General features: G+C 35.9%; 1 protein-coding gene across 1 annotated transcript in view; it reads right to left on the bottom strand.

The window, feature by feature from the left end:
* The window catches only part of LOC308071777 (uncharacterized protein), a gene marked incomplete at its 5' end in the record, with an annotated part of 40,870 nt that overhangs the window by 1,436 nt on the left and 26,130 nt on the right, over positions 1 to 13,304 (bottom strand). Inside the window, 17 exons of the mRNA XM_080407709.1 lie at positions 267 to 293; positions 1,069 to 1,107; positions 2,880 to 2,915; positions 3,355 to 3,393; positions 4,578 to 4,616; positions 5,048 to 5,083; positions 6,160 to 6,189; positions 6,960 to 6,995; positions 7,334 to 7,372; positions 7,802 to 7,840; positions 8,657 to 8,695; positions 9,015 to 9,053; positions 9,402 to 9,440; positions 9,818 to 9,856; positions 10,130 to 10,168; positions 10,881 to 10,919; positions 12,700 to 12,741. Of these exons, the coding sequence (XP_080263835.1) occupies positions 267 to 293; positions 1,069 to 1,107; positions 2,880 to 2,915; positions 3,355 to 3,393; positions 4,578 to 4,616; positions 5,048 to 5,083; positions 6,160 to 6,189; positions 6,960 to 6,995; positions 7,334 to 7,372; positions 7,802 to 7,840; positions 8,657 to 8,695; positions 9,015 to 9,053; positions 9,402 to 9,440; positions 9,818 to 9,856; positions 10,130 to 10,168; positions 10,881 to 10,919; positions 12,700 to 12,741 (636 nt within the window). The remainder of the gene's footprint in view (positions 1 to 266; positions 294 to 1,068; positions 1,108 to 2,879; positions 2,916 to 3,354; positions 3,394 to 4,577; positions 4,617 to 5,047; positions 5,084 to 6,159; positions 6,190 to 6,959; positions 6,996 to 7,333; positions 7,373 to 7,801; positions 7,841 to 8,656; positions 8,696 to 9,014; positions 9,054 to 9,401; positions 9,441 to 9,817; positions 9,857 to 10,129; positions 10,169 to 10,880; positions 10,920 to 12,699; positions 12,742 to 13,304) is intronic.

The following is a 13,304-nucleotide window of genomic DNA, read 5'->3' as shown; positions in this document are numbered from 1 at the left end:
TATTAAAAAATCACGTGCTACATCTATAGTACATGCAAATGAACAGGTGTTCAGTTTTCAAGTAACAGGCAGGATCAAAGTATGCAATCCCACTTTTCCTCACTTTAGTTGATACTTTTCCCATTTATTATGCTGCACATGTATTCTCAAACATTTATTCAGATATAGGAAATCTGATAGATACCCCAGAGTATAAACAATACTTGCAGTTTTCTACTATATGTATAGGAAGAAACCAGTAGAAACTACAGAGGAAAAGTGCTTACCACTTGACTGCCACCTGAAGGTGAATTCTGAAAAGAAACAAAAAAATAAATCTAGAAGAGTTCCCACTCAATGGTTTTGAACACAGTTTTGCCTGTGATCAACAAAATTTTAACACCCTAACCCACAGCACGCTTTTAAGTTGTTCAAGAGGAAAGTAGCTTTGCATAGGTAAATAGTTTTAGTTACACATTCTATCTCACCTTACATCTGAAAAGTTCAGCTAAAATGGGTAAAAGGGCAAAAGTCTATTTTTCTTTCATTTCATTATCATATTCCATACAGAGTTTTCAATCCCTATAGTTGAAAAAAGATGTTAAAAAATGATGAGTACTGGGGAAAAAAAAAAGGAAAAAGAAAAAAGGAAAAACAAGGAAAAAAAAGTGCAAAACCAGGTAACCGGCTAATGAAAAACTCAACAATGTAGCCTATTAAAAAACCCAACCCCCCCCCCCAAAAAAAAAAAAACAAACAAACAAGTGTGAAGGATTAACTGAGAAGAGCCTGTAAAATCCACACAGAGAACCAGAATTTAAAAATAGAAGACAACAAAATATATCAAGCCCACTAACTGGAATGTGAAGCAAGAAAGATTCACATTTAAAATATCACTGATATTGAAATAGCTTTTCCAGGCCGAAGCCATATTTTCCATGGCAGTTTCTTTAATATTCTCCAATACAAATGGAACTAAACCAGAATGTTATCTTCTGACCAAATAATCCTGAAATTGCTTTATCAACCATCCAGGTTCTTTGCTTACTAAGAAAAGATGATGAAAATGCTGTGATGAATTATTCTTACCGGTTTCCCAGAGTAAGTGCTTCCTGAGGTAGAGGAGGCCTGTAAAATAATTATAAACCATTTATTTTTGTTGTGCAAGACTCCTAGAGAATTGTGTCCATAGAGCACATAGCAGTTTTGGAAATGCCCTAGATAGTAGTAGTTTCGATACTGACCTTGATTTTACCTTTTTCCTTGCACTTTTTTTTCTATTTTAATTGAATGGTCTCAAGTAAGCACACCTATGTCCTCTTTACCCCACAAACAGTTGCAGAGCATTTTCAAGGCAATATATCATTGAATGAACTACAAAGTCTGAAACTGAAACAGTTATCCTGATATTTAAATATCTTAATAGAATGATCCAGGCATGTTCCTATGAGCAAGTAACTATATCAAAACTTTGCCATGGGAGGGACGAATGCTACCTCATCCTGAGGTTCAAATTTGAACAAAATATTCCAGTTTCTATTGGTCAGTTTTCTCAAACATTTCCCATTGTACCATGATTTTAAATTTCACCCTCATTATTGTTGCCTGTTTTAAAAAACAATATCCACATTTCTAACTTGGTTGTGGAATTACTGAAAGAATATCCTTACTGGCTTTCCCTGATGACTGCCTCCTGAGGAAGATGAACTCTGAAAAAAGATACCCATTTTGACTCTGAGCCTATTTGTAGTTCAGTATATTCTTGCTGTCTGGAATAAAGGACCACAGAAGAATGAATACTATCTTATGTCCAGTCATCCAAAAATCCCAGGGAAAAGTTTATCTGAAATACAAATATTTAACATCTTTCTGCTAAAAGTATTCTTTTGAATGATGTATTAATCTGAGAATTTCATATAAAGTTCTCAAGAAGAAAGAGCTGGTTTGTAGTTATGATGTGTTCAATATATGGAAAGGAAGAAGTAATGAGGTTCAATTAAACATTAATTCACCTGGCATCAATCTACAGTTAGATTTGGCGGGGTGGGGGGGTGAAAGGTAAGTGTTTAGAATCCTTTGCAAAAGATTCTGAAAAATTAGATGTTCTTCAAGAGTCTTAGTTTTCTAGCAAAGTTGCTCTGCTTGTGTGAATGGCATTGTCAAAGGAAATCTTACAAGCATTGACTCTTCAAGAAATGCCATCAAATATGGTATACAAAATGTTTCACCTTTATGATTCGTGTATAAGAAAACCTAACGTTTGCATCCACTTTTTAATAACGGGGAATACATCTTATTTTCTGTAAGAGATAAGCTAAAACATTTTGTGTGCTTATTTATATCTCCTGCAATTGAATGACAATAAAAGCAAGGTCTAAATTACATAGCAAAAAAAGTGGTCTGAAATGGGAGAAGATAAAGATCCATAGAGTAGAATGTCAACTATTATTTCCTTCAAAAAGAAAAAGTATATTCTTCAAAGCAGGCCAGAAATACTTAAGACAAATGCATATAAAATCAATGAAAAATGAGCCCTGAGCACAAAGGGTATGACTACTATGAATTTAAACAGAAATAACTGTTCATAAACCCCTTACAAAAAATAAAAAATCAAAAATCCTGTAATCTCATTCTGTGATTACTAGAACTAATCCAGGTATTGACTAGAAGTTCAGTTAGGGTAACAGAGTAAAATTCTGGCTCAAAACTATGGAACTGTGTGAAAATAAATACTGTGTTTGCATTTGTTGAGATTATCTGAGATAAGTAAATCATGTGACACTCTTTGCATATTTAAGTAATTCTCAGAGAAATGTCTAGTCCATAACTAAAGTAGATATAATCTTATAACAGGTTTGTAAGAAAAAAGTATGGTAAACTTGAAAAGTTTTTTTACTTACTGGTTTACCATGTTGTCTGCCTCCAGAATATGAGCCCTGTAAGAAGTCAACCAGACATCTATTAATTGAATGAAAAAAATCTTCTGTCGCTGTTCTGAGACAATTTGTGCAGTACTTAGGACAAACTTACTCAGATTTTGTTTGAACAAAAAGTAACTGAGGTACCTAAAACTTGAGCTGTCTACTGGACACCAAAACAATGGCAATTTGTTATTCTGAATCAAGTAAGCAGTGTTGTGCAATACAGTATAACAATTATAGTATGTTCAAAGGAACATTTTACACAGAGCAGTAATTCATCATAACCAATTCTTCTATTCAGTTTGCTGAAACAACTTTAACCAGTATTGCCTCAACTGTTTAAGTCCAGTAAAATGGACAAATGAATGTATCTTTCAGTATCAAGTAACTAACCTCATCCAGACAGTACAGGAAAAGAGTTTGGAGTGATGCGATGGGACGAGAATATACTCACCTGCCCACCATACTGGCTGCTTCCTGAGGGCGAAGATCCCTATTAAAAAAAAAAAAAAAATCACAGGAAACTTAAGTGCTTAATCATTGGCAGAATAAGAGCAGTTTTGGTTTTTTTTTTCCTCTCCGTGCAGAATGAGAGATCGTGGAAGGACCTTTTGGCAGGAGTCTTCAGTAGGAATCTGGAAAATGTATTAATCTAACAAGGTACAGTGACAGACTTCTGACTTAATTCTTCTAAGTTCTTTAACAGTTGAAAGTAGTTAATTTGGCAGTTACAAAACACCTGCTAAGACTATTCTCTCAAATATATGGAGATAAAGTGTCTTTAAATGTGGCTCTGTTCAAAAGAAAAAAATAATCTATATTATTTGTGATTTTCTTCTAGGTCAAACATGTTCAGAGAGCATCGTGTGTATTATTGTAAGAGCATCCTTATTATTTCAAATAAGTAATTTGGGAAAAACTTGTTTTGCAGCTGTTAAAAATCCTCTCCATGCTACAAAACATGGTCTTAATAGAATGATACTGAACTCAAATGCTTGCCAATGGAGTAAAAATAAGTTCACTTATTTTTTAGTATAGCAGAGTGAAACAGAGTAATACTAATGAAAAATATATTCCACCGTCTTATTAGATAGCCACCCGTTGAATCTGTTAACTGTTTGGGCTACACTAAGGTTTCTCAATCAGCGACAAACTACTAAAGTCTACACAAGGTACATAAGCAGCTGCACACAGTAAGAGGCTCAAACTGCAGCTGAAGATAAGGAAACTAGTATTGTTGTGGGTAACACACCAGAATTTATCTTTTCAAAGTAATATCTGTTGGTATGTTTTGTACCAAATTTGCAATTATATAATCTAAACAAATGCAAAAAAAAGAAGAAAAATGTAATTGAAAGATAACACAGAAAATAGATTTTGAACTGGTGTCATAGCAATGCGAAACTGAAACATATAAATGGTTAAATAAAATTACCACTTGAGATAAGAGGCATTCTTGGGTAAAACAACTGAAATCATGATCTATGCAGCTTCTGTCAATTGAAGTTTGTTCATACTACTTCATTACAGCTACTGAGAAATGGTTCCTATTTTCAGATATTTATTGAGTGTAAAATGACTGAAAACCCGACTGGCAGTATATGTACTGCATCGTTTTTTTCATTTAATAAATATCAAGTAGGAAGAAGAGCTTAGGAAAAAAAAAAAGGTGCTTGCCTGTCCACCATACTGACTACTTCCAGAATACAATGAACCCTGTAAAAGGAATATTAAACTTTTTAAAAAATTTTTTTTAAATACCATCTAGCATCAGAAAACCCTGGATCTAATCTAAGCAATACTCATGACACTGATTAACTGGAAGAACTTGACACAGTTATTAATGCAGTGGCAAATGGCTATTTATCTGCACATCATTTTACTGGTTTCTACAATAAGATGAACCCCATGAATTCTTCTTCAGTATTTTTTTGAGGTAAGAAAGCTTCTATAACTACAAAGTAAAATCTTGGCTCCAGTATATAGAAAGATATACCCAAAACATCCAGAGTGATTCAATAAAAGCCACATGCACTCTCTGGAGGGTCTGAACTCAGTATCTACTGGCTTCTGGGCAAACATGGCAACTGAGCCATGTTTATTCCTGAGGAACTGATCCATGTAAGTGTTAAAGACAAACTGCCTACCTGTCCACCTTGGTAGCGGTTTCCTCCAAAAGAGCCCTGTATTCAACAAAAATAGCAATGTTTACTCTTTATTGAATGCAATGTAACACACATGAAAAAAAAGAAAACATACTGACCTATTGTAGTGATCAAGTGATTTATACTGATTACTAGTATACTTTTCTATTTGGCTGATTAAACAAGTAAAGGATTTAGTTTCAATGCACCCTTATTCCTTCAGATTATATTGTTTGCAAAGAGAAGAAAGCGGATAACTTGTATGTTGTTTTCAGCACTTCTGATTCTCAGAAGTGATATATATGCCATGAGTGGTATACTTACGGCATGTGGGGTTTGCTTGATTTCATAATCCGAGAAAGAGAAGTAGTCATCTAAGCAATTTTGAATATACTGATACAACAGATAACTGAACTCTCCCTCAAAAGCAAATTAGCTTAATTTCTTAAAAAGGGTGGGATTTTTTGTTTTTGTTTTAAAGTATTTAAAAAAATACAGGGAATATGCTAATTAGAAAAATAGTAATAGCTTTAACTTTTTAAATGCATTGCTGTGGTCCCACTTGGAAGCATTTTGGCCCAAGATTTTAGATCTAAGTTTCACTAGTTCAATCATGCTGTTAATATCCATGATAAGAAGAGCACTATTACACACACATGTCCGTAACCCAGCAGATATACTATGAGATATTTGGGAAACAGATTCTTAGAAAGTCCACGGCCTCTCTTAGAAACCAAAAGAAATTAAATGTTTTGAAGCAGTTTTGAATGTCTGGATATTTTATGGATTTAACACTAGTCCTCCTTTAATATCGATACGGGAGAACATTACTACTTAATCCAGAGTGAGGAAAATGCAATTTATTTCCCATGTATTTCTTTGAAAATAGAAGTGCATCTGGGTAGCTAGGTTTGAATGCAATACTACAGTTTTAAGTCACTTAATATTTTTGCCCTTAGCAGGTTCAAAATTTCCCATTTTAGCACAATGTGAAAAAAAACTTTCATCATACATTTAAATTCAGAGACAGAATTATTTCAAGAAATGTAGCTCCTTGGGAATTTTCCAGTATTCATGCATACTATGAAAAATATACAAAGACAAGGAACACTTACTGAACTTCCACCAGGGCACACACATCCACCCTGTATAAAACACAACCACATTTATTTTTCTAAGTCTATGACTGGATGAGGCCTCTGAATTAGTAAATGAAACTCACATTCTGTTGCTGCAAGAAAATGGACTATAAAATCCTGCTCACAGATTCACCAAGTTCCATCTAAAAATGAGTTGCTTTCTCTCCATTGGCCTTTCAGGATAGTTGTGTGCTTACTAATCAAATTTTTAAATATAGTCTAGTTTCTCATTTAAAACTTGCAGTAAAAACCTTACTCACCAAAAGGACGAGTAAAAAATTCCAAGTTGTACTACAGAAAATATTCTGCATTGGTGTTTGTTTGGTTTTTTTCACCCTAAATTGGCCAGAGCACCTAGAATACATGCAGTACAATTTCACGCCTCAGATGTTACAGAGGACAGTAAAGATAACTTCCAATGGAGGCCTACTAGGTGATTTCTACTCTGATAAAACTAGCTGAGAGGTGGTCAGGGGCTCAGCGTTCAGGATCTCACTTTTCACATGCAGTCTGTGTGAAATGTGTACAAAGAAAAATGTTTAGCACCAAAGGAGGTACAGAAACTCAACTACAACTGCCATTCAGGCAGGTGCTACTGGCTGCTCTGGCCCGTGGGGTGTCTTGAATGGTGTGGGAAAAGAAAGTAACATGTTGCTAAGGCTTTGAGCAAAAAGGACAGTGAAGAAAAACAGTTCTTGTGAAGGAAAGATACACAAAGTAAATTGTGAGCATCTGACACAAGCACAGCTGAGTGATGTGGAGAAAGAAAAGCATACCTGTCCACCATACTGGCTGCCTCCTGAAGAAAAGCCCTGGAAAAAATTAGTAATGTATTATTTCTGTGTTACTGAGTCACTTTCTCGTTTATTCTCTGTGGTCCTTAGTCTTCTTTTTAAACATAAAAAAAAGGGGTTTCTTAGAACTACAACCTATTTAAGGAAGCATTTCCATGCAGTTACATAGCCCCCTGTATCATTTGGTCATATCATGATCTGACATAGCAGACAGACCCATACTTTGCAATCCCCACTCACTTTGGTTTAAAACTATTCTTAGAATGTTCTTTTTTTTTTTTTAAAAAAAAATATGAGTCAGATTTCCTAATGAACTGTGTACAAAAGTGCAAGTACTATGAAAGTAGACGTTTTACCTGTCCACCATACTGGCTGCTTCCTGAAGAACCTACACCCTAAAGGAAGGAGAAAGCATTTGTATTTGTTGCATATTCTTTAACTTATGACCTGTCACAGAAAAACACACTTTTATTTGTCTTCCATGGATTTAAGTGTTGCAGGAATGCAAACACTTCCTTCATAACTATACTAAAATTTATAGGCTTTACAAAGGCTACTGTTTACACAGAACAGTAAAGTTTAAATCAAAGTCAGCTTCAGGCAGGTGTGAGTTCTGCTGCTGCACTGGATTGTGTGCTCAGGGAGCCTTCTATGTTTTACTTTCCTATGTGGGCTGACACAGCAGAAGGTCATATATTCTGCCTAAACACTGTTTTGGTGTAAGCCACTCCTTCATAAAATATTCTGGTTTTCAAAAAAAAAGAAAAAAGAGAAAAGGTGAACAATGGAAAAAACAACCCATACATAGAAAAAAAATTTCTCACCTGTCCTCCATAATGGCTGCTACCTGAGAAAGATGGACCCTGAAGCAAAAGTGCCAATTATTTCTCAATCAAAAAGCTTCTTTAAGGGTTTTTGAAAGACTGTTTTCTTTCATTTTACAACAGAGAAAGATTAAGATAAACACTCAATTTATTTCTTTGTGTTCTATGCAAATTACTAATGGTCTGTAACATACAAAATCCTCCATAATACTGATCATGATTATATACCTAATTTTAGGAGGCTGTATTTGGACTGAAAATCTCTTCTACCTCTAATTCCCTCTCCAGTAAATCTGACAATAAATGTTTTCAAAGGCCAAGGATGAGTTTGTTGGAGATATCACTCTATATTAAAGGTTATACCGCTAGGCAGCACTAGGAACTCTGTCCATCATCTTTCATTTCACAAGGGCATGGAACACCTCTTAACAGCTACTGACCTTCTCCCCTGTTCCCTTCCTGACACTTACTGCTTCTCTGATATTGCATTTGCTGAAGGAAGTGAGATATTCCATAGGTTGAGGTACAGGAGGAATGCAGTCTGTCTCCAACCACTCCCTACTGTCAGATCTAAGAAACCGTGACAGCAGCAGAAGACAAATGGGTCCAGTATGAGGAGAGCAGGTCGGAGGGTAGAACAAGGCCAGAACTGCATTTACTGTGATACAACAGAAGCACTGGCCCCTCATAGTTTTTGTATTATTTCAGATCATCTATCCTTAGATAGCTGATCAACTATTACCATATTAACACAGCTTACTAAAAATTTTCTTTTTTTTAGTCAATAGAAAAGTACGAAGCGTTGATGTAGAAGCTGGGTGTTACGGTAAAGACTCCACAGGAAAAAATTCTCACCTGTCCTCCATACTGGCTGCCTCCTGAAAAAGGTGAACCCTGAACAAAGAGAATTAAGTTATCTCTATATCCATGACTGGTTCTAGCCACTCCTTACTGTTAGAGCTAAGAAACCATGACAGCAGCAGAAGACAAATGGATCCAGTATGAGGAGAGCAGGTTGGAGGGTAGAACAAGGCCAGAACTGCATTTACTGTGATACAACAGAAGCACTGGCCCCTCATAGTTCTTGTATTATTTCAGATCACCTGTCCTTGGATAGCTGATCATCTATTACCATTTAGTCAATAGAAAAGTACCAAGTTTTGATGTAGAAGCTGGGTGTTAGGGTAAGGACTACATAGGAAGAGATGCTCACCTGTCCTCCATACTGGCTGCCTCCTGAAGAAGGTGAACCCTGAACAAAAATAATTAAGTTATATCTATATCCATGTCATAGCACTACTTTAAATCATGCTCTATATGAAGATTTCTTATTACTTTCAGTGCAAAACCACAAGTGGACTGAACCAGACTGTGCAAAAAGGAGTGAGACTCATCTGCATTTACCGTGATGCATCAGAAATTACATTTCCTAAAAATTCTCCTGTTGCTTTTTATCACATACATTTATAACTACTATATATCTAGCAACAAATTAAATAAAACATGAAAAAAAAATTATGTCCTTAAAATGTTCTCTTACACAGAGAACTACCAAGTCTCTTGGATAAAGCAGTAAACACTACAAGGGAAGAATTCTCACCTGTCCACCATGCTGGCTGCCTCCTGAGGAAGGTGAACCCTGAATATCAACAAAAAAGGAAACTCAAACTTCTTTACACCCATTTTATAGAATCATAGAATCATTTCATAAGGCTTTAAAATTTTTTGGTCAGATTCATGAATTACCGTTTTATTTAAGAAAGACATGACCTCTAGTACTGCAAATTTCAGGAGGCAATTGAGACAGCCATGTATTTAATGTTCTGTTTTTTCTTAGTCTTAAATAATGGTCTTCATCTGAACTTGTTTTGTTTAATCACAGTAACACCGAAATGCTACAGAGAAAGATTTACTGAGAGGGTTTTAGACTAAGATAAATGAAGCCATGGTAGACGATGAATAAACTACAAGTTTGCATAGGTCAAAACTACAAAAGTGGGAAATATTAATGCTTACTTGTCCACCATAACGGCTGCCTCCATAAGATGATGGCCCCTGGAAAAATACAGATACTCAGAAATAACTGATTTTCAAATTCATGGAGACAAGTGGCAAAGATATCTGTATTTTGTTATATGACTGTTTGTAATTTTCCCAGAATAAACTCTTACTTTTTTTTCCCCTTGAATTCACAATATTACTACAGAGAACAGATCACTGCAAAGTTTATCGAAATATTAAATTGAGATATCTATCTGAATAAGCCCTTAGTGATGAGTCATATAATGGTAAAATATCTCATATAAAATATTAAAAATGAGAGCTTACTTGTCCACCATACTGGCTAGCTCCAGAAGAATATGAATCCTGTAAAGAATACCAAATAAGTGAATGACCTGCTGTAGAACTTCCTTAAATCAAAACATGACTCTCCCAGGACAATAGGAGCACAAGAGCAAGGAAAGAGCGAAGGCAGGAGAGCAGGACTCAGTATGCTTTAGTAATCAGAGTTCAGCCTTATAAGGTAACTTGGGGTAATAACGGTGTTCCTAAGGAAGGGCGGAAGGCAAAAAAATCCTACTTCTTTTTTTGTGTGACATTTTGGGAAGGTTAAAGCAGCATTCTTTCAAGTATTTCCTCTGCTCATTTCTGGAGAATGGCAATTCTTTAACTGGAAAACTAAATCCTGAGCCAGAGCTAGCAGTAAAAGATCGGCTACCTAACAGGATTCTCAAAACCTAACTAAGCAAGTTAACTGAGACCTCACACAACAAGAGGTTTCTTTAAAGATGGGAGATTGTATTTGTTTTACTTCTTAATAGAATTAGGTCCACTAGGCATCAAAAATGCTGCATTTTGATTCATTCTTTCTCCACACCTATTTTTTGTGTGAGTTTCACTATGCAAGTTTCACAAAAACAAGGGCACTATTTGCTAAAAAAAGCCATTGCATGTTCATTTACTGAGTTTTTACTCTTTAAGCATAGATCCCATACAAAAACTGAATTTAACTGAGTTTGTGAATAACCATCATTTTCAGAAGGGGCAAGCTGGCTCTCCTTTCAGAATGAGTGCTTACTTGGCTATTGTACTGGCTGCCTCCAGAAGATGATGAGCCCTGGGGAAAAAAAAAAAAAACAAAACCAAAAACATATTTCTCTAACAGAACTATTTTAAAGCAAAACTTCTTGAAGGACAGCAGTGTATAAATTTCTATTTCATACTTTTTTGCTTGGGTTTAAAATCCATTCAAAATGTAAAATCTAGCCTTCTGTACTTTGTTAATACATCTAAAATTTAGCATGTACCTGTCCACCAGAATGGCTACCTCCAGAGCCCTTTCAGAATGGAAATACCAGTTATTTGTCCTCAAAGGATCTGACTGAAGGATAGGCAGCTTGTTTCTTTTGGTTTAAAAATCAGCACAATGAAGAGTGATATCCCCATGAAAAGCTTTTTAATATTAATCCTTGCAGAGTACTACAGATCTTTTGAGTACTCTGAGCTTCCACAAGATCTGCTAAGCTCATAAAGAAATGAAACAGTTCTGTGTTTAGTATATAATGTTAAGCATCTATCAGAAACGTGTTCTTCATAAGGAATCTTCACTGTGTAAAATGACTTTTCAACTGCCCTGTAAAGAAGACATCAAAGACAATGTTCTGAAATAGTCTGCAAAATATAGTTGGGGGAGAACTAGGATCTACCTTCAGTATGCAAAAGCCATTCTCCCGTGCTGAAGTACTGTGTGCCTCTACGCATTAAAGTACAGATCAGAAGTGTGCCTTTGAGACAAAACTCGACAGTCCGTGCTCATTGTAGTTTGTTTTGCATCCTGGAATGGTCTCAGGTGAATTCATTGGATGCCTTTCAGGTCAAACTAAACTGTAGAATGCTCTCCAGGGGCACACTTAATGCGCTCAGGCAGCAAACAAACTTTTGGTCCATGGGACCAGACCAGAGCAAACCCTTCCTGAAATGTGTGTAGCGTGGCCATCAGTTCATCAGCACTGTTTGTTTCACTCTGTGGAGTGAAACGGTCCTAGCACTTCACAGTACTTGTTGATGCAGACACAGGCACTATGTTCCCTCAATCTTTATACACAGTCCCTGGTTTCCAAACTGCTTTCTAAAGAGGGTTGCCACTAAAAAGCAAGAAAATGTAGCCCCAACTGGAAGTTTCAAAGGAAATAAACCTCGACATCAATAATATGAAGGATGCAGAACACATAGACATTCCTCCTTCCCAGAAGACCAGTCCTATTTACCCTCTAATATTAATTTTTGTATGGTACATTTATGTAGCTGTGTCCAAGCCAGCTTAGCATCAGTTAGCAGCCTGGTAACGATGCCAGAGTTCTGTGCTAGATACAAAAAGACCCAAATGTCTTTTCTCCCTGTAGTGCAGCACATGCAGAGATCCAGTAACATGTATAACTTTCTAACAGATGAGAGCTGTAAACAGGTCTCTCCTACAAAAGAGTTCTTATCCATGAGAGGGCTAGCATCATTAAATTAATGATCTATCAATACTAACCTTTCTTGCAGTAAATAATCTAAGGGGAATACAAACACATCAATACATGTCCTTAGGGGATATTTTGACATATTTCCAAGGAAGCCAATGGAGCTGACTCCTGAGGTAAATATGTATATCATTATGTACCTGCATTCATGCTAAACAACATTTTCCATTCAAAGACTTCTCTTTGAATGAATACTATTTCAAACTGTGAGCGCTACATTAAGATCCTGTGTGTATTTTTAATTGTGACTAAGGTAGGTTGTTTTCACAAGAGTATGACTTCTGTTAGGTACTGACTTTTTTAACCTGTCTAGCCATTATAATGACAAAACAAACACAGGGCACACTTAAGAGCTGATGGAACATTGCTTACATTTGCAGAGGAATCACTTCTGACTAAGGTAGGGGATCCACCCTGTAAGGGGGGGGGGGGGGGGGGATAAAAAAATTAGCCTTTGCTTTTGATCATAAACTAAAAATTAAACAAAACCTCAGAATGCCTGTTCTATGGTATTTTAAAGGAAGAATATCACAGTCTGAAATTACATTACATTTACACTTCACTTCTTAATTTGCCAAGATAGCGAATAGTGTTTTTCATCCTGGAAGACTGGAAATCACAATGTATCATTTTGTATCTGCTCATGACTCACTGCCTCCAAAATAAGAACACCAACCCAGGTGCAGGAATGTCTTTTGCATACTACGTGTTGACTGACCACATATGATTCGCTTTGGAAAGCATGCGTTACAGTATCTCACAGTCTTTAAATAATTTCATGTGGACTTAAAAGCACAAATGAGAAATGTCTCAGTTTTGAGTTTTGTTTTGTTTTTAAATTTGGTAAAAGCTGATTTCTGAGACAACTTTTTACGGTTGGCAGTTTTGTAGACTTAGCATTACTTTAGCTTCCCTTCATGATCGATCTTTTGTCAATTAATTCTGCTATTTAATGCAATTTTTTTTTTTTTTTGAGA

The sequence above is a fragment of the Falco punctatus genome, assembly GCF_963210335.1.
Source record: "Falco punctatus genome assembly, chromosome: 11".
NCBI classification, from domain to species: Eukaryota; Metazoa; Chordata; class Aves; order Falconiformes; family Falconidae; genus Falco; species Falco punctatus.
This window is presented reverse-complemented; position numbering and strand designations above follow the sequence as displayed.